This window comes from Nicotiana sylvestris, chromosome 2 (genome assembly GCF_000393655.2).
Source record: "Nicotiana sylvestris chromosome 2, ASM39365v2, whole genome shotgun sequence".
Taxonomy (NCBI): Eukaryota; Viridiplantae; Streptophyta; class Magnoliopsida; order Solanales; family Solanaceae; genus Nicotiana; species Nicotiana sylvestris.
In genome coordinates this window covers 22,796,792-22,818,630 of record NC_091058.1, presented here as the reverse complement: position 1 = coordinate 22,818,630, position 21,839 = coordinate 22,796,792, and the positions used below count along the sequence as shown (strand labels likewise).

At 42.9% G+C, this 21,839-nt stretch overlaps 1 protein-coding gene across 1 annotated transcript; it reads left to right on the top strand.

The window, feature by feature from the left end:
* Nucleotides 1-15,235: 15,235 nt before the first annotated feature.
* LOC138883537 (uncharacterized) lies at nucleotides 15,236-16,839 on the top strand. Its single transcript, XM_070164233.1, has 2 exons — nucleotides 15,236-15,344; nucleotides 16,409-16,839. The coding sequence occupies exons 1-2, from the start codon at nucleotides 15,236-15,238 to the stop codon at nucleotides 16,837-16,839; spliced, it is 540 nt and encodes a 179-aa protein (XP_070020334.1).
* The last annotated feature ends 5,000 nt before the right edge of the window (nucleotides 16,840-21,839 follow it).

Below are 21,839 nucleotides of genomic sequence, written 5' to 3'. Positions count from 1 at the left end.
ATCACTTGGCTGAGAATCCCGTTGATGAAGAATACGAGCCTTTGAGGATGTATTTTCCCGACGAAGAAGTAATGCATACGGGTGAGCTGGAATTACCCGAGTAACCAGGTTGGAAGCTTTTCTTTGATGGAGCAACAAACGCAAAAGGGGTTGGAATAGGAGCAGTACTCATTTCTGAAACAGGACGTCATTATCCTATTACAGCTCAGCTACGCTTCTATTGCACCAACAACATGGCAAAGTATGAAGCATGCATTTTGGGTCTGCGACTAGCTGCAGACATGGATGTCCAGGACGTTTTGGTCTTGGGAGACTCGGACCTCTTAGTGCATCAGATTCAGGGTGAGTGGGAAACACGGGATTTGAAACTCATACCATATCGACAATGTTTGCACGATCTAAGCAAGCAATTTCGGTCAGTGGAATTTAGACATATCCCGAGAGTTCATAATGAGGTTGCCAATGCATTGGCCACCTTAGCATCAATGTTACACCACCCTGACAAAATGTATGTTGACCCCTTGCACATTCAGGTTCGTGATCAGCATGCTTAATGCAGCATGGTAGAAGAGGAAGCGGATGGAGAGCCATGATTTTATGACATAAAGGAGTACCTCAAGATGGGGATATATCCGAAGCAGGCCACTGGAGACCAAAAAAGAGCCCTTCGGCGTTTGTCAAATGGTTTCTTCCTCAGTGGAGGAGTGTTGTACAAAAGAACCCCGGACTTGGGATTATTAAGATGTATAGACGCCGGTCAAGCCACGATGGTTATGGCGGAGGTGCATGCTAGAGTTTGCGAGCCACATATAAGCGGATATGTATTGGCAAAGAAGATTCTTCGAGTAGGGTACTATTGGCTCACTATGGAGCATGATTGCATCAATTTCGTGAGGAAATGCCATCAATGTCAGATACACGGAGATCTGATTCATTCTCAGCAAACAGAATTGCATACAATGTTAGAGCCGTGGACATTTGTTGCATGGGGCATGGATGTCATTGGACCTATTGAGCCGGCAACGACCAACGGTCACAGGTTCATTCTGGTGACCATCGACTACTTCACCAAGTGGGTTGAAGCTAAAACTTTCAAGTCGGTAACCAAGAAGGCAGTGGTGGATTTTGTTCACTCCCATATCATCTGCTGGTTTGGGGTCCCAAAAGTGATCATCACAGATAATGGTGCAAATCTTAACAGCAATTTGATGAGAGAGGTATGCCAATAGTTTAAGATTACACACCGCAATTCCACCCCATATCGTCCTAAGGCGAACGGAGCAGTTGAAGCAGCCAATAAGAACATCAAGAAGATACTGAGGAAGATGGTAGAAGGATCTAGACAATGGCATGAGAAATTACCCTTTGCCTTATTGGGTTATCGCACTACAGTCCGAACTTCCATAGGTGCAACTCCTTATTTATTGGTATACGGAACTGAAGCAGTAATACCAGCAGAGGTCGAAATTCCATCCCTCTGAATTATCGCTGAAGCCGGGATTGACGACGATGAATGGGTCAAAGCTCGACTAGAGCAGCTGAACTTAATAGATGAAAAAAGATTGGCAGCAGTGTGTCATGGCCAGTTGTATCAGAAAAGAATGGTGAGGGCATACAATAAGAAGGTGCGCCCCAAAAAATTTGAAGTTGGGCAGCAAGTATTGAAATGGATCCTCCCGCGTCAGATAGAAGCAAAAGGCAAGTTCGCCCCAAATTGGCAAGGGCCTTATGTCATGACCAGAGTGTTGTCCAGCGGCGCTTTATGTCTAGCAGATATCGAAGGAAGATGCGTCGACATGGCTATCAATTATGATGCAGTCAAAAGATACTATGCGTAATTTCTTTGATTATGATAGTTGTGAGCATGTGATTTTTGCTTCACGGAAAAACTACTTCAAAAGAAATCAAAAATGAAACAAATTTCATCTGTGCACAATTTTGAGAATTTGCGTGACATTTTGATAAAGGTTTTGTCCATAATGCTCGCCTCGCAATAGTTAAAAATACAAAGATACGTGTTGCGGGCATTTAGGAATAAATGATACATTTAGGAATTAATTAACCGTAATCGGGTTATAAAAGTGAAAATCACAAAAATATGCATTTTTATTCTATTTGTTGTCATGGCGATTTTATTAAAGGTCTTAAATCGTATGATAATTGTTGTTAAGTGTTAATTAATAGTTGTATAATTTAATTTTGGGTTTTAGGAATTTTTGTTTAATTATAGGGAAAGGAAATACCGTATTTGGGCCAAAAATTCAAATGAAAATCAGGCCCAATCCGCTGCACTGACCCAGTTCGATCACCTGACCCTTTAGATGCACCAAACGATGCCGTTTTGGCTCCTCAAGTCAGAGTCGTTGATCTGTTGCAATCAAACGGTCCAATGCAGCCCCTGCTAAGTCGAAACGACGCCGTTTTAGGCAAGTTGATCTGAGTCGTTCACCTACATGGATCCAACGGTCCCTGGCTTCCCCCGTGACCTGACCCACTCCCTTCTTAAACCGACCCCCCACTTAAGCAAACGACACCATATGGATAAGCTCCCCTAATCCTGGCCATCGATCTTGATTGATCCAGTGGCCAGGATTACACCATCCACCCCATATATAAGCCCAACCTACCACCTCACGCCCCAACCAGACCCCCCCCTTTCACACACTATTCACCTTCGTCCCCATAGCCCCCTCTCAAACCCTAGCCGCCTTAGGTTTCCCCCACCATAAACCCGGCCACCCGGACTCCGATGGCCACCAAAACAACACCCCTGATGCACCCAACCACCCTGAACACGAATCCACCAACCGTTTACCTCGAATCAACCTGCAACTTCTCGAATCTTAAATCGAATATTCAAGCAACAAACAGATCTACACCAACCGACCCCAAACTCACACCACAACACCTCCTGACCTTCCTCACCCCCTGAATGACCTTGGTTCCGTTCGAGTCTGACCAGGACTGAACAAATCCCAAATCAGACCCCCAAGAACTCAGATTTATGGGGTCTGTCTAAATCAACAAAAGATAGGGGTCTAATAGACTTTAACCGAGGTGTTCTCAGTTGAGAACACTTCGATTAAAGTCCATTCGACCCCAAAAATGGTCGAGTCCGAGTTCGAGCCTGAGGCAGTTTTAATTTCAAATCCCTGAGGTAATTTTCCCTTTTCTTTTGTTCTCTTGTGGATTCTATCTATCTTTCATGTTTGGTGGTTTGTTTCTGATTTTTCTGTCAAATCTATGAACCCTGAGATAGTGTTTAGTTTGTTTTAATGTTTTATTTGATTGCCTGTTGTATATTATAGCTTGTATAGTCGTTCAAATAAGTGTCGTCAATTAATTTGTTTAAAATCAGAGGATACATGATAATAGTTCATTGATGTTCTCCATGTATACACCAGTTCAGCATCTGCTATGCTAACTTGTAATGAACCCGTTGAATATGTTCAGTTTTTGTCTTTGAACTAGATTGCTCGTTCATTCAGTAATCCCATGTTCTTCATAGTTGACCATGGAAACCTGATTGCCACTGTTTCATCATTTTTGCTCCCTGTTGTTTGTTTGATTTAAGTTGATCAGGATTGGTTCCCCAATTTGATCAACTTATTTCACCTGATTGACACCCCTTTGTAATCTGATTTTAAGTTGAACTTAGGCTGAGTATTGGATATAGCTGTAGAAATCTAGGAGATCAATCAGAAATCAGTGTTAAGCTTATATAGTTGGTAAGTTCAGACAAGTAAGGCTTAGGGTAGTACAGTAATATGCAAGGGTTAAGGGGTAATTCTGGGAATTTAGTAACATACTAACAGGTTGTTAAGGATGGGGTCTGCTTAGGGGTCACTCATTCAGCTTATTTTAATGACAATGGGGAACAAAACAACAAGACATGGGAATTAAGTGAGTATTATAATACACCAATGACTCTTGATTAAAACAAATAGGACAAGCATGAGGGACAACATAGTGGGGATCAATAAAGGACACTTAGGCATGGGAATCAAAGGGGTATGGGCAGGAAAAGCTGAAGGGATCAAGGCAGCCTGGGGGCTTGCCATTTCTGGCCTATTAATAGGCTGATTTTTAGAGAAAAAGGGCTGATTTTTCTTTTGGCTAAAATCTTAAGAGACCAGAGAGAAAAGAAGAGGATAAAAACTGGATATTTAACTTTAATAGGGGGAATAGGCTAGAGGTTCCTACACAAAAGTTCAGTGGTTTTGATATTTAAGAAGGAAAAATCTGCTTCATTTTGCTATTAAAAAATCAGTATTTACCTCAGTTACTGTGGCATTGAGAGCTGTGGGAATTTTTCTGGAAATCTGTGGGTCTATCTTCTGTTGCAAACTCAAGTTTTTTTGGGTCATTTGGTGTTGCTGCATGGTATTTTCTGAAGCTGCTGTTGGGTCTTGATCTATTTGCTGGGCTGTTTTTGGATACTGCTGTTTGCTGAATCTGCTATTGTGCTATTGCAACTGCAGCTGACTTCTTTTTCTACTCTATTTCTATTCCTCTATTAGGTACACGACATTATCCTATTTGTTGTAAGCCGAAAAAATGTGAAGCATGAATTCATGTGAAAGTTGAAGTTGAAATGGAAACCAGAAAAAGCAGATATGTTTTGTTTAAAACCCGTTGTTACTGTTTTATTTAGTTCCTTAAGGCATTGTTGAATATGTAATTTGTAAAAATATAGTTTCATCATTCTAGTTGTTTGTAAGGGACTGCATAAAACTGCTAGGCGTTAGATAGTGTATTGGAGTAATGTAGTTTAGCTCGTATTCAATCAGAACTTGGCCATGTAATGAATGTTGGATATAACTTCCGATAATTTGCAAAATAGCACTTGCGGTTTGATCCCGGAAATGGCTAGTAGGTTTTTAACTAATCTCGGATTGTAGCATGATTGTTTGAGTTCTCGATCAACTAGATCTTAGCATTAATCTTACCCTCGATTGTTACTCAAAAGGTATTGCAACACTTTAAGGAAAAAGAAGCATAGTTGTAAGTCTAAGATTGTTAGCTAAGGTAACGAGCAAGAGTAGGCTCGCGTGATGTGGTGAGTTAGCAATTTCCGGTGGCTCGAATCATGCCAGGATTCCGGTACGTTTTACTCTGTAACAACATTTCGGAACTAATCGAATTTGCAAAAGTTATTAAAGGGCCCGGACTTTTCAAGCATGTTGAACTAATTAGGACTTTATTTTTTTTCATATTTAGAGACAAATTTAATAGAAAACCTTAGCCACTTCTAGGATTGCCCTTTTAATAATAAGAATGAGATGTGCCTTGCCGAATAAAAATGCAAAAATTGTGGGGCCCTCAGTAAATATTTGCTTTAAAATTCTTAGATTCCGGGACGGGCCGTTTAGCAAATTTCATGGCCCTACCCAAAATAATGACACGTTAGTCGCTTTAGGCGCGTATTTAATAATGTTATCTTCTTAAACTCGGGTGCACATTTATGTGACCCAAATCCCAATCTCAACAGAGTTGAAATATGCCAACAACCACGGGTGCATTGAATGTGACGTGATTCGAGATGTGTTTCCACGATGTTGCAATTCTTGTTAAAAAAACAGTAAATGATAAAAGCGGTTAAAAGTTAAAATTCACACATAGGTTCAACATGTATAAAATCAGATAGTTAAGCCGAATAAGACAGTTGAGCGACCGTGCTAGAACCATGGAACTCGGGAATGCCTAACACCTTCTCCCGGGTTAACAGAATTCCTTATCTGGATTTCTGGTTCGCAGACTGTAATACAGAGTCATTCTTTTCCTCGATTCGGGATTAAATTGGTGACTTGGGACACCCTAAATCTCCCAAGTGGCGACTCTGAAAATAAATAAACAAATTCCGTTTCGATTCTCCTTTAATTGGAAAAAACTCCTTCACCCCCTCGCGGGGCGGAAAAAAGAGGTGTTACAGCTCTGGCGACTCTGCTGGGGAATCTATATGTCAACCCAGAACCACTGGTTCAGGGTTAGAAATTCGAGCTTAGAATAATTGTTCTATTTGGCTTTGTTTATTATCGGATATTTATATGTGATATGTGCTTCATGTGCAAAATGATGTGTGTTACCACTTTGATATTATTTGACTGTATATATAAACTGTGCCGAAACCCTTCTCTTCTTACCTTCGGGGATGCAGCTCACTGGTTTGAGACTCCCTATTCTGTTAGTGTCATGCCCAAGTAGAAAGAGGCTCGGATAAGTTACAAATCCGGACGATCCCGCGGGTCCCCGGTACGTAGCCCCCTCCTCGACTCGAGTTGTCCGCTCGGGTAAGCCAGGTCTAGAACAAAGCCAAGTTTGAAACTTAGTAAAATGTGACTTCATGCCGGATCCCTAGTAGGAAACGCTTATTTGCATCACGTTGCATTTGACTTAGGGGGCTCAACACAGGGGTTGAGCCCGTCTAGGAAAAGCAACCTGGAACAAAAAGACCATCCTGCTGCATCTTGTGTATTGGCACATCTAATTTGCTTCGAATTTGCATGTTGACCGGTGGGTGAAAACGAGAATTTTGAAAAACTGAGAGCTGCTCACTTAAGAAAAACCAATGTCCAAATAATGTGAGAACGCTGCCAAATTTTGATTTTTGAGGAAAGAAATTGGATTCAATTAATTTTTCTTACCCGAACTACGTCGGTTTGATTCCCACCGGATGTGAGATACGTAGGCAACCCTTATCGGGTCCAACTTCCTATTTTTGCAAATAATAATATATATAATGAAAAATAAAAATAAAAATAAAAAATAATATATATACATATATTGCTTCTTTCATAAAAGAGTCGGATGATGCCATTTTGCGAAAATAGCCGAATGTTCCCGAAAGGGACGCCGGAAGGCTGTCTTTGCACAAACGACCGCTTTTGACCATTTTTTCTTACCTTTTGGCCGGTTAAAACCCCACTGCCTTAAAATCTTCATCCCTGAAGAGCTGAAAGGCCGTATTGGGAAAGTTAGTCTTTCTTTTCTCAAAATTTAAGGAAAACGGGAAAAATAGTTTTGGAGTCAAAATAAAGATTTTTTGCTTTCGTCTAAATCACCTTAATAAATGTGCAGAATGAGCACAAGTAAGAGTTTATCTGGGGCCATTATAAACAGAGTCCCTTTGGGCTTATGCATGTGGTGGAACGACTTGGAAGAATCAGGGCGAGATACAGTCAAGATATACTTAGGAAACTTGGTTGGGCTGATGGACATTTATCCGCGAGGGGACATTATAAGGGCTTTAATTTCATTCTGGGACTCGGCACACAATGTATTTCATTTCTCGGACTTTGAGCTCACCCCGACGCTAGATGAGCTGGCAGGGTACATCGAATGTCCTAAAATCCCTATGAGAGAGCAGTATCTTATTGCACCAAGGACCGTGACCATACACTGGTTCCTAGACACCGTAAAGATCCGCAGAACTGTACACAACCCAGAGTTGTCAGAAGGGTCTTTTAGTTTGGCATTTCTGTACGACAGGTACGGTCATCTTGGAGGGTTCAACAATCCCGAGAGTAAGATCTGCAGTGGGGAAAGCCGGCCAAAATGGGAAAGACATAGGTGTATTGCTTTTATGATAGCCTTTCTGGGTTTTCTGGTGTTCCCTAGAAAGGATGGGAAAATTAACATACAAATCGTTGGGGTCGTCAGCACTTTGCTCAAGCAAGACAACAACACTCTGGCACCGATGATAATAGCAGACATTTTCTGCGCACTCACTGTTTGCAAACTGGAGGAGGTTTCTTTAAGGGATGCAATATACTACTGCAAATGTGGATGATAGAGCATCTATGTCATCGCCCTCAGTTTCTGAAATATGGGTCATCACAAAAGACTTGTATAGAAGAGTTTTCCACCAGGGTCGACGGGTTCAGCCTGCCAGAAGGGGTCGCCGAATGGGTCACTCTGTTGCACTCCGTCTCAGCAAACCAAATAGAATGGGCATTTGGGTGGCTACCCATAGATGAGGTCATACACATGTCAGCCGTCGAGTCTCATTTATTGTTGGTGGGTCTCAAAGTATCCATCCTTATGCGCCAAATAGAGTATTGAGGCAGTTGGGGCGATGTCAAATAGTCCTGAAGGAAGAGGATCTCAGTAGCCAGGTGGTCGAAATCGGGCCTGGTGGGAATTTCCCTGAAACAGTCGTTCGGAGAATCTGGAATGAATGTCAAACCCTGAAAGTAGATATTTGTGTACAAGATCGGGCCAAGGGCGAAGTGTCGCCAAAATACCTCACATGGTACAGAAGAGAGCTTGAGCACCAGAGACCAACTAAGAGAGCTCACGTCCAAGACTTTGCAGAATCGTCGCATGCACAATGGGGTTGGTTAGCCAAAGAGAAAGAATATCGGGTCGAGATTGGCAAACTAAAACAGCAACTTGAGGGGCTTAAATATCAAAACAGCTTGCAAATTGATGTTGATACAGGGGAGAAAAGCAAGTTGACTCAAGAAAACATGGCCCTGAGAGCCCGAATACGCCAAGACAGAAAGAATGCCGGTGACCAACAGAGAAATCGATCTAATGAGAGGTTGATAGCAGAGCTGAGGAGTCAGGTCAGCAAAAGCCGAGAGGACTTGGAGAGATCTGAAGCTTGCATAGCAAGAATGAGGGTCAGATGGGCAGAAGTTACAATGGCCCGGAGGAAGCATCTGCAACAAGTCATAAGGGATTCTGAAATGAGCATCGGGATATTAAGGAAAACAAACTCCACTCTTCAGGAGCGGATCTTCAAACAAGCCCGAGATGCCCAAGCTGACAGAAGGCGCTGTTATGATGTGATAACCAGAATGGAAAAACAAATGGAAAGGTTCCAGGATTGACTCGCCGACAATGCTCAAGCACTGGGACTAAAAAATCGGCGGATAGAGCAATTGTTCAGGGAAAGGGACAACATCCGAGATAGGATTGATGAGATTGGGCACTACATCTACAGGAGATACTTGTCCTATGAGCAGATGCCTCGTGATACCCTACTCGCCTCCGTCATGGGCTATGTTCACCAGATCATGAATGAGTTGAAAAGCTTACAAAGAGGTCTCACACCAAAGCCCGCGGAAAGGCCAAACGATGCCTCGCGAGCCTCTAAGTTGAAATCTTTAGTGTATCCCTAGTTCGAGTTTTGTTTGTTGGCTTTATAGGTCCGTTATCTTCCCATATATTGTTTTTGTTTCTCTTATCGAGTCGGGTTAAGAATTTTGGAATATGTACTAGTGCTGTTCTTTGTTTAAGATAAGTAGTTTTTAATAGCAAATTTTGGTGATAAATGGAATAATTCCAAAAGAATTTTGCGTCTTTACTTTATGGCCGAACTACGCCCGGTTTGATTCACGTGGGGACGTGATACGTAGGCAATCCACATAAGATTCGACCGCCACTAAAAAGAAAAAAAAGAGAAAGAAAGAAAAGGAAAAGAAAAAAAGGGGAAAAGAAATAAGGAAGGGAATAATAGAGAGAAAAATGGGGGTTCCCAAAACACTTTAAAGGCACAAATAAAGCAAGCCGGGATGACGCATGCGTTTGAAGCAAAACATGTTAGAAATGGTTAATTGCTTAGGAGCATTGCATCCCCAATGTGCTGTTATCAAATCTGTTAAAACTCTAACGCTAACAAGTTTGCTGTTTTCCCAAATACCAGACAGTTAGTTGTTAAAGCGTTCTGGCAACACACTCATATCAAACCAGATCCAAAGGACCGGTACCAACAAGCATGACTACTTCAGAAAATAGTACCGAGGAAGAAAGGCCGGTAAGCCAGTTGTTGAAAGAAGCGATGGAGAAGATAGAAAGAATGGGATTGGAGATGAATGCGATGCAGTTAGCCTTGGCTAAAGTACAAAAGAGCCCGGAACCACCAGGGCATATGCTGGACTACCCTCACTCTGGCCCTTCAACAAGCCTCCCGAATCACCGTTATTATCAGGAGAGAAGCCCCCATGATTCCCAAGCTCCACCACCCCATCAACCTCTCCCAACACCAAATGTTCCCACTTTTATGGGACCCACACCAGCCACACTGCAAAGATCAACTAGTGAGCCGTTGTTTCAGGCTCACGATGCACAATATTATCCCCCTGAACCCACATTCAATGCACCAGAACCCCATACCTATAATACACACTTGGGGGTCCCGACAGAGATTGAAAAACCAGTTAAGGGGCCAGAGCAGGATGAGGTAATGATGAAGTTCAAAAGCCTGGAGCAATCCTTCAGGAGCCTGCATGGATTAAGCAACCAGGTCAGCGTGGCCTACAAGGATCTATGCCCTTTCCCGGACGTCCAACTCCCGGCTGGTTTCAAGATGCCTAAGTTTGATTTATATGAAGGGCACGGTGATCCCATGGCACATTTGCGGGGCTTTTGTAGCAAAATGAGAGGGGTAGGCGGCAAAGATGAGCTACTGATAGCTTATTTCGGTCAAAGCTTGAGTTGATCGGCATTGGAATGGTATACCAAGCAGGATTCCAGTAGATGGTACACTTGGGATGACCTAGCGCAAGCTTTCGCGGGTCACTTTCAATATAATCTCGAGATAGTCCCCGACCGTCTCACATTGTTGAGGACCGGAAAAAAGCCTGGGGAAAGCTTTCGTGAGCTTGATTTCCGCTGGATAGAACAGACATCCAGGGTTGATCCTCCCATGAGAGAGGGAGAAATGGTGGACTAATTCCTGCAAACGCTGGATCCAATTTACTTTGGTCACTTTTTGACGACGGTTGGAAAATCCTTCAATGAAGTAGTAAAGGTAGCAGTTATGATCGAGGAGGGGCTGGGGTCTGATAAAATCCTGAATTACTCAGCACTCAAGGCAATGACCCAGGCTATTCAGAGTGGCACAGGAGGTGCGCTGGGAAGGAGGAAGAAAGAAGAAGTCGCCACGGTTGAGGCAGACAGTTGGTCCAGGTCCGGCAAACCATACCACAACCAACCCAGACCCCACAGGTCAAATTATCCATACAGCTCGCCACAACACTACTATCCACCTCAAGAACCACACTTCTTCGTGCACCAAGCCCAAACATACACTCAGCCTCCGGTTCGCCCGCAATGGCACGTGCCGGCTCCCCAAAACACATATGCACCACCACAAAACACCTACCCTCCACCCCAAAACACCTATCCTCCACCAAAGGCATATTGAAACCCTCCAGGGGCGGGCTTTCGAGGAAATCAAGCTGCTAGAAATGACAGGCTATAGAGACATAGAGCTTTTACTGATTTGGGAGAAACCTACACCGCCTTGTTCCACAAATTGAGGCAATTAGGTTTGGTGAGTCCTATCGAGACTAGAGGACCAAATCCCCCACCCCAAAATTTGGACCGATCAATAAGCTGTGAGTACTGCTCAGGAATGCCGGGGCATGATACCGAAAAGTGTTGGAAGTTGAGGCATGCAATACAAGATCTTATTGATGCCAACAAGATCGAAGTACAAACGCCAGAGGCACCCAACATCAACCAGAACCCATTGCCAGTACACCACGAAGCTCACATGATCGAGTTGGTATATGAGGGAAGAGAGCCAAAGAAACCCTTACAGACAGTGATGACAATCCAAGCCGCTCCGAAAGAAGAATCTACTAGTGGGGAGGTAGGGGTGCCATTGAGGAGGGAAGATATCAAGCCAGTGGTAATACTAGGAAAAAATCCGTCCACCGCAACAAAGAAATCAGATCTAGCCAAATTGGTGGTATCAGGGACATCATCCCCACCCGCGGTTGTTGTGAAAGGGGTCTGTAGGGGGCTGGTCACCATAAAGCCGATAGTCCAATTACCACTGATTGATAGCAAGGTCGTGCCTTGGAAGTATGAAAAGGCAGTGGTAATGTACAAGGTAAAGCAAGTGGTGGAAGATAGTTGTGAGGCGCAGGGACTGACTCGATCAGGACGGTGTTTTACTCCAATGGAGTTGAGAAGATCCAACCCAGTCGTGACATAGAAACCTGTGTCAGAAGAAGAAGCTGAGGAATTCTTGAAAAAGATGAAAGTGCAGGATTACTCCATGGTCGAACAGTTGAAGAAAACACCGGCCCAGATCTCGCTGTTATCATTACTGATCCATTCAGATGAACATCGTCGGGCCCTAATGAAGATACTGAATGAAGCTCATGTGCCCAATGAAATTTCAATAAACCATCTTGAAACGATTGCCAACAAAATTTTTGAGGTGAACAAGGTACCATTCTCTGATGATGATCTGCCAGTGGAAGGCGCAGAACATAACAAAGCTCTCTACTTGACTATCAAATGTGAAGATTCGGCAGTTACTCGAGCACTGGTGGATAACGACTAAAGTGCCAATATTTGTCCACTATCCACCCTGAATCAGCTGAAGATCGACCACGGTAGAATCCCCAAGAACAACATTTGCGTCCGAGGATTTGACGGAAATGGAACAGCCACCGTGAGGGATATTATACTTGAGTTGACCATCGGTCCGGTCCAGTTTACCATGGAGTTCCAGGTATTAGATGCTGCGGTATCTTATAACCTTCTGTTGGGACGACCGTGGATCCACGCGGCTAAAGCAGTGCCATCCACCTTGCATCAAATGGTCAAGTTCGAATGGGACAGACAAGAGGTCGTACTGCATGGCAAGGACACTGCGTGCACCATGGGAGGCGCCATTGTGCCCTTCATAGAGACCAATGATGACAAAGGTCCCTGGGTTTACCAAATTTTTGGTGCAGTGTCGGCAAACAAGATTCCCGAGGGTGAGATCATTCAACACCCTAGGGTAGCTTCCACAACGGTCATGATGGTTTCAAAAATGCTGGGTAATGGGTTTGTGCGGGGAAAAGGCCTGGGGGCTGAGCTTCAGGGGATGGTCCAACCTGTCTCCTTGCCCAAGAATTTGGAGACCTTTGGACTGGGGTTCAAACCGACTGCGGCAGATGTAAAGTGAGCGCGGAAAATGAAGAAGAGAGTTTTGTTTCTTCCCAAACCAATACCGCATCTCTCAAGATCCTTTATTAGAGCAAGTGCCAAGGGGTAACCGGTTCCAAAAATTCTCGGACCATTGATGGGGATGGACGGGGATTTGAATCAGAGTTTCGAAAGGCTGTTCGCTGATGTCAATATGGTAGAAGTTGGAGAGGGTTCCAGCAGAGCAGACATACAGTTTGTGGGGCCTGAGGCCAAAACCAACAATTGGACGGTTACCCCTCTCCCTATTCGGGGGGAGTCCTGGTAGTAGGCTTTGATTTTTCTTTCTTGTTTTTCGGATTATTCCAGGGTATAATCCAAATCTCATTTTGTACAAGTGTGAACCCTGTTATCCTGCATTGTTAATAAAATTCTCTTTTCTTGTCTCATTTTAATTTTGTTTTGTTCTTTCCTCTTTTTGAACAGTTCTCTTTTTACTGGTTCTAACGACATGGCATGCACAACGGATCTTCGACCTAGTCTAATAAATCAATCTGACTCTGACTTAATGATACAAGAGATCGATTGTGACGATGAGTTTGAATATGACGAGGATGAAGCCTTCAAAGAAATAAACCGAGAACTGTGCCAATTTGAAGAGAAACCCAAGCCTAATCTGAACAACACCGAGGCTGTAAATCTAGGGGATGCAGACAATGTCAGAGAAACCAAAATCAGCATCCACATTGAGCCAAACGTCAGGGAGTAATTAATCTAAACCCTCATGGAGTTTAAAGATGTCTTTGCATGGTGATATGACGATATGCCGGGATTAAACACCGATCTAGTGGTTCACAAATTGCCCACTGACCCGGCATACCCTCCGGTCAAGCAAAAACTGAGGAAGTTTAAAACAGAGATGAGTGTGAAGATCAAAGAAGATGTGACTAAGCAGCTGCAGGCGAAGGTTATTCGGGTCACTCGATATCCCGATTGGTTGGCTAATATGGTACCAGTGCCGAAGAAGGATGGGAAAATCAGGGTATGCGTCGACTACCGCAATCTCAACAAAGCAAGTCCTAAGGATAATTTTCCATTGCCCAACATCCATATCCTGATCGATAATTGCGCTAGGCGCGAGATCGGATCCTTTGTGGACAGCTATGCAGGATATCATCAGATCTTAATGGATGAAGAAGATGCGGAAAAGACAGCTTTCATTACACTATGGGGAACTTACTGCTACCGGGTAATGCCATTCGGACTGAAGAATGCTGGGGCAACGTACATTCGAGCAATGACTACTGTGTTTCACGACATGATACACAAAGAAATTGAAGTGTACGTAGATGATGTGATCATAAAGTCTTGGCGTCAGGAAGACCATGTAGCAGACCTAAGGAGATTCTTTCAAAGACTTCGAAGGTATGATATTAAGCTCAACACGGCCAAATGCGCCTTCGGGGTTCCATCAGGAAAGCTATTAGGATTCATCGTCAGTCGACGGGGCATTGAGTTGGACCCATCCAAGATCAAATCCATCCAAGATTTGCCACCACCAAAGAACAAAACAGAGGTAATGAGTCTATTGGGAAGACTAAATTATATTAGCAGGTTCATCGCTCAACTCACGGTGACTTGTGAACCCATATTTCGGCTGCTGAAGAAAGATGTTGCGGTAGACTGGACGACGGAGTGTCAAGAGGCTTTCGACCAGATCAAAGGGTACCTGTCCAATCCACCTGTGTTGGTTCCACCTGAACCAGGGAGGCCATTAATTCTTTATCTGACGGTCCTGGAGAATTCGTTTGGCTGCATGTTGGGGCAACATGACATTACAGGAAGGAAGGAACAGGCCATTTATTATCTTAGCAAGAAGTTCACAGTGTATGAGGTCAAGTACACTCAACTCGAGAGGACATGTTGCGCCCTAACTTGGGTGGATCAGAAGTTGAAGCACCACTTATCCTCGTATACTACTTATCTCATTTCACGTCTGGATCCATTAAAGTACATTTTCCAGAAACCTATGCCTACAGGGAGGTTAGCAAAATGGCAAATTTTGCTCACAGAGTTTGATATCGTCTATGTGATAAGAACGGCCATGAAAGCCCAAGCGTTGGCCGATCACTTGGCTGAGAATCCCGTTGATGAAGAATACAAGACTTTGAGGACGTATTTCCCAGACGAGGAAGTAATGCACACAGGTGAGCTGGAATTACCCGAGGAACCAAGCTGGAAGCTTTTCTTTGATGGAGCCGCGAACGCGAAAGGGGTTGGAATAGGAGCAGTACTCATTTCTGAAACAGGACATCATTATCCTGTTACAGCTCAGCTACACTTCTATTGTACCAACAACATGGCAGAGTATGAAGCATGCATTTTGCGTCTGCGACTAGCTGTAGACATGGAAGTCCAGGACGTTTCGGTCTTGGGAGACTCGGACCTACTGGTACATCAGATTCAGGGTGAGTGGGAAACATGGGATTTGAAACTCATACCATATCGACAATGTTTGCACGATCTGAGCAAGCGATTTCGATCAGTGGAATTCAGACATATCCCGAGAGTTCATAATGAGGTTGCCGATACATTGGCCACTTTAGCATCAATGTTACACCACCCCGACAAAATGTATATTGACCCGTTGCACATTCAGGTTCGCGATCAGCATGCTTATTGCAGCGTGGTATAAGAGGAAGTAGATGGCGAGCCATGGTTTTATGACATAAAAGAGTACCTCAAGATGGGGATATATCCGGAGCAGGCCACTGGGGACCAAAAAAGAGCCCTTCGGCGTTTGTCAAATGGTTTCTTCCTCAGTGGAGGAGTGTTGTACAGAAGAACCCCAGACTTGGGATTGCTAAGATGTATAGACGCCGGTCAAGCCACGACAGTTATGGCAGAGGTGCATGCTGGAGTTTGTGGGCCACATATGAGCGGATATGTATTGGAAAAGAAGATTCTTCGAGCAGGGTACTATTGGCTCACTATGGAGCATGACTGTATCACTTTCGTGAGGAAATGCCATCACTGTCAGATACATGGAGATCTGATTCATTCTTCGCCGACAGAATTGCATACAATGTCAGCACCATGGCCATTTGTCGCATGGGGCATGGTGTCATTGGGCCTATTGAGCCGGCAGCGACCAACGACCACAGGTTCATTCTGGTGACCATCGACTACTTCACCAAGTGGGTTTAAGCTAAAACTTTCAAGTCGGTAACCAAGAAGGCAGTGGTGGATTTTGTTCATTCCTATATCATCTGTAGATTTGGGATCCCAAAAGTGATCATCACGGATAACGGTGCCAATCTTAACAGCAACTTGATGAGAGAGGTATGCCAGCAGTTTAAGATTACACACCGCAATTCCACCCCATACCGTCCCAAGGCGAATGGGGCAGTTGAAGCAGCCAATAAGAACATCAAGAAGATACTGAGGAAGATGGTAGAAGGATCTAGACAATGGCATGAGAAATTGCCCTTTGCTTTGTTGGGTTATCGCACTACAGTCTGGACTTCCATAGGTGCAACTCCTTATTTGTTGGTATACGGAACTGAAGCAGTGATACCAGCAGAGGTCGAAATTTCGTCCCTCCGCATTGTCACCGAAGCCGGGATTGACGACGATGAATGGGTCAAAGCTCGACTGGAGCAGCTGAACTTAATAGATGAAAAAAGATTGGCAGCAGTGTGTCATGGCCAGTTGTACCAGAAAAGAATGGCGAGGGCATATAATAAGAAGGTGCACCCCAGAAAATTTGAAGTAGGGCAGCAAGTATTGAAACGGATCCTCCCACATCAGATCGAAGCAAAAGGCAAGTTTGCCCCAAATTGGCAAGGTCCTTATGTCGTGACCAGACTGTTGTCCAACGACGCTTTATATCTAGCAGATATCGAAGGAAGATGCATCGACATGGCTATCAATTCTGATGCAATCAAAAGATACTATGCGTAATTTCTTTGATTATGATAGTTATTAGTTCGTTTGCTTGTACTCGGTGCTTATTGGATAATGAAATGACGGAGGCAATTCTTTCTTCTATCCAAATACTTTTAACCTATGTTTCCCCCCTTTGAGCCTTAGTTATCCTTTCATACCCCTCTTTTGGAATCATTACGAAAAAATATATAAAAAAAAAGGAAAAGAGAAAATAAAAGAGAAACAAAGACAAGATAAAGGTCACAAGAAAATAGAGGAGGTAGGAACTACGTTTGACCTAATTCCTCAAAGAGGATACGTAGGCACCTCACATCTCGGTCATAGTGCACCGTAGTGTGCATAGTGTGCATAATGTGTGTAAGCACGTGATTTTTGCTTCACGGACAATCGCTCCAAAAGAAAACAAAAATAGTGACCAGTGACCTCGCTGTACAAATTTTCAATTTTTTCATGACATGTGCTGTTAGTCATTTGTGGTTCGGCCCAAGTTGCATTTGATCTTATCAATCAAAATACAAAGTATGTCTATCATGGTAATCAAACCGTAATTAGGTCGTTGAAAGAAAATTCAAAAAATATATATGCATCGTTCGTTCTAGGTTGTGATTTAACTTACTTAAACATTTTAATTTGGTGTGATAATTGTGTTGAAGTGTTACATTGTTGTTTGTTTTAATTTCATTTGTTTTATTATTTATTTTGTTATTTTATTTTTGTTTTTAAATAAGAGAACAAAGAAAAGAGTGATTTGGGCCTAAGAAATGAAACAGAAAATAGGCCCAAAACCGGCACACAAGGACCCAGTCCAAGTCAGGCCTGCCCAAATACTGATTCAAACGACGCCGTATCAGCGTCCTTATCAGAACCGTTGATCTGACTCAAACAAACGGTCCTGATCAGGTTGATCACTTCACTTCAACGACGTTGTTTCAGGAAAATTAATCTAAGCCGTCCAACCCTTTGATCCAACGGACCCAGGCCTTTCCCCTAAACCCGTCAAACTTTGACCCGATCCAGCCTTACCCGGTCTCACCCACTATCAAACCCAAAACGACACCGTCTTCCCTAAGTGAATAGATCCTGGCTATAGATCTCATTTGATCCAACGGCCAGGATCTAAACCCCTAGATCGTATATAAGCTTTCTATCGTACCCCACGCCCCCTATTCGAACCCTCCCTCCACTCATCGTCTTCACCAAACACTGAAAACCCCCAAACCCTAGCAGCCGCCCTGATTTCCCTTTCACCAGAACCCAGTGGCATGAACGCCGATGGCCACCTCCTGAACACCATAGGACCACCTCACTCTCCTGAACATGGATCTGTTACCCCTTAGCCTCGAATCACCTTCCTTCGTCTCGAATCTTCATTTGAAGATTCGAGTCGAACTCTGACCTATACCAAACCTCACCATCTTCATACCAGACACTCCCCTGACCCCCTCGTGACCAAACCAGGCTTGGTTTGGTCCGAATCTACCCACAACTCTTAGAATCTCAAATCTGAGAATCCAAACCCTAGAACACAAGGACCTAAGGAATACGGCCAGTATTAACAGGGGTTCGAGGTCTAATAGACCTTAATCAAGGTGTTCTCGTTTGAGAACACCCTGATTAAAGTTTGTTCGGCCTCAAATGGTCAAAGTTGAGTCAGACTTGGGTCAATTTTGTTTGGACATCTTTCGGTAAGTTTTCTTTGCTTTTCTGTTTTATTCGAGTGATAATTAAGTTGTTAGCATGCTTTTTTGTGATTGTTTGTTATTGTCTGTTATTTTTCTTAAATTTCTTCCATCTCTGTCAAAGACCTTTTTATTTGGTCGATTGTTTTCTGTTTGTGTTCTGAATATATTCTGTGATATACATGTTCGATTAGGATAGTCGTCGCATAAATAATTCATATAGGTTCCCAGTAATTGAACAAAAGTTGTCCGATGCCCTTTGGGTCCCTGTACGTATTGTTTATGTGAACGATTGATTATTACCTGTTGTATTTAGTATAGTCGACTCGATAAACATCGTCGATTAGTTTTCTATAACTAATTGATCAAATGAACTAATAATGTCACATGACTGATTGAACCATGTCACTAACTGAATGCCCGAAACTGTTTGAAATGGGTTTGTTTGCATTGCAAAACAACTGAAAAGATTCAGTCCATGGGCAGTTCTGAATTTGAACTTTCAGAAGTTCAAAATGCCCTGATGCTGCAATGGGTTTAGGGCAGTAATAATCAGGGTTTAACAGGGGTAGTCTGGGGTTTGAAAAGAACAGAAAAAACTTAGTTTAAATGAGCTGACAAGTAAGGTACTAAATTAGGATTAAACTAATGCCAATGGGGAACAAGACACAAGAGTATGGGAATTAAAATGAATACTTAACTAAACCCATGACTCTTGATTAAAGGAATAAGCCAGGCGTGGGGAACAAAATGGCTGACATCAAAAGATGCTTAGGCATGGGATTTAATAGGTATGGGCAGTCTGCAATTGGCAGAATCCAGGCAGCTTGACTGCACTGGTTTGTTGGCTTATAAATAAGCTATTTTCAGAATTTAAAAGGGGATGGAAATTTTAGTCTTGAGAGAGGTCTTGTGAGTTGAAGAAACTTGAAAAAAATAGAAAGAAATTTCCAGAAATACTGTAACTGAACACTGTCCAAAAACTGCACAAAGAAACCAAGTTGGTTATCCTAACTGGGGCTCTTATTGTTCCATTAAGAGAAGTCTGTGTATCTTCAGCTGTGATTGCTACTACATTGAGTTTCTGTGTGCTGTACATTGAGTTTTAGTCTCCCTGATTATTTGAAACTGTGCTGGTTGTTTGCTGAGCTTTGGTGGTTATTGAATTTCTGTTGGCTATAGCACAAAATATTCTGGTTCTTTTCTCGATTGGTCTTGTTTCCCATCCTGTTTCCTGGGATTATTTGTTTGTTGCTCGACCAACGTGTGAACTCCATCTTTGTGGCTGTTTGGTTGTTGCTGTGTTGGGCTGTATTATCTGCTGTTGCTGTGCTTGCTGCGTACCACTCAGTTGATCATTTTCTTCCTCCTTTTGTTCTCTATATCAGGTACACAAATATACTACCAGTGTAACTTGAAAAGTTTGAGCACGAATGTAAAGGAGAAGATCTGCAGATGTTTATATATACATAGACTGTTACATTAAATATCATGTACTGTATAATAATTTTCATTCCTGTTTGGATAATAGAAGTAGCCTGCATGCTTAGTATATATCAATGTAGATTAGTTGAATGTTAGTTCATATATGTATGCTGTTAGGTGAAAATATTCCCAATACAATGGGTTGTATCTTAGACTTAGTTTGATTGTGTCGTATATTCTTTAATGTAGGCCAAGCATGAAAACTATCCACTATTAGTTAAGTTCTTTCCCTTCTGATAAATGGTCTCATATAACTGGTAAACCATACTTTAGAACAAAGAACACAAAGCCTGCAGACTCAACCTCATGAAGGTCGAGCCCGGGTCAAAACAGACCAAGCAGGTCCGCATCAGATGAACAGCGGCCCAGGTCTGGCCCATCCCGCATGAGCTGGATTTGGGCCCATAATGTTCGATCAGCTGTCCATGTGCGTAATCACATTTTCTCATTCTGTAAAAGCATTTTGAATCCTGCTATAAATAAGCCTGCAAGCACGTAATTAACTAGGACTATCTCTGTTTTCAATTGGTAGAGACAAACGCGACAAGAAACGTAGTTGCTATAGGAAATCCTTTTAAAATAAGGACGGGATGAGCCTCGACAAGATAAAGAACAAGCTGCGGGGCCCTCGTTAAATGTATATATCGAAGCATTTAGTTTCCAAGGTGGGTCGTTTAGCAAATCTCACGAACCTCCCGGAATAATAACGCGATAGCCTCTTTAAGCGCGTATTTAATAATTTTACCTTCTTAAATTCGGGTGCACATTTATGTGACCCAAATCCAAATCTCGACGGATTCGAGATGTGTTTCTAATCACGGGTACATTGATTGTGACGTGGTTCGAGATGCGTGTCCATGACGTCGCAAATTCCTTTTTAAAAATAAGAATGAGACGAGCCTCGACAAACAAAAAATGTACAAAGCTGCGGGGCCCTCTAAATGTATGTATATATTAAATTGTTTAGAATTTGGGATGTGCCGTTTAACGGATTTTTACGACCTTCCCCAAAATAACAAGACGCTAGTTGCTTTAGGCGCGCCTTTAACAATTTATTTTCCTTAAGTCGGGTGCACATTTATGTGACCCAAATCTAAATCTCAACCGAGTCGAGATATATCGATAACCACGGGTGCATTGATGTAACGTGGTTCGAGATATGTTTTCACGACGTTGCAATTCTTGTAAAATAATAATAATGACAAAAGCGATTAAAAGATAAAATTGGCATATAAGTTCACATTTGTATAAAATCAGATAATCAAGCCGAGTATAACAGTTGAGCGACCGTGCTAGAACCACGGAACTCGGGAATGCCTAACACCTTCTCCCGGGTTAACAGAATTCCTTATCCGGATTTTTGGTATGCAGACTGTAATATGGAGTCATTCTTTTCCTCGATTCGGGATTAAAATTGGTGACTTGGGACACCCTAAATCTCCCAAGTGGTGACTCTGAAATAAATAAACCAATCCCGTTTCGATTGTCCTTTAATTGGAAAAAACTCCCTTGTACCCTCGCGGGTATGTAAAAAGGAGGTGTGACAGCTCTGGCGACTCTGCTGGGGATAACTGAAGAAACCCAGAACCACTGGTTCAGGGTTAGAAATTCGAGCTTAGATAAATTGTTACATTTGGTTTTATCTGATTTTTACATTTTTGATCCTAATGTGCTAAATGCTGCTTTTACCGCTTTGATATTATTTGAACTGTACATATAAACTGTGCTGAAACCATTCACTTCTTACCTCCGGGGAGAAGCTCGCTGGCCGAGACTCCCTATTCTGTTAGTGTCGATACCTGAAATAAGAAAGAGGCCAGATAAGTTACAAAGCCGGACGATCCCGCGGGT

Coding starts and splice junctions, on each gene's coding strand:
- LOC138883537 (XM_070164233.1), top strand. CDS start 15,236: ATGGCAGAGTATGAAGCATGCATTTTGCGTCTGCGACTAGCTGTAGAC. Junction 15,345..16,408: donor ACTGGTACATCAGATTCAGG/GTGAGTGGGAAA, acceptor GGACTTCCATAG/GTGCAACTCCTTATTTGTTG.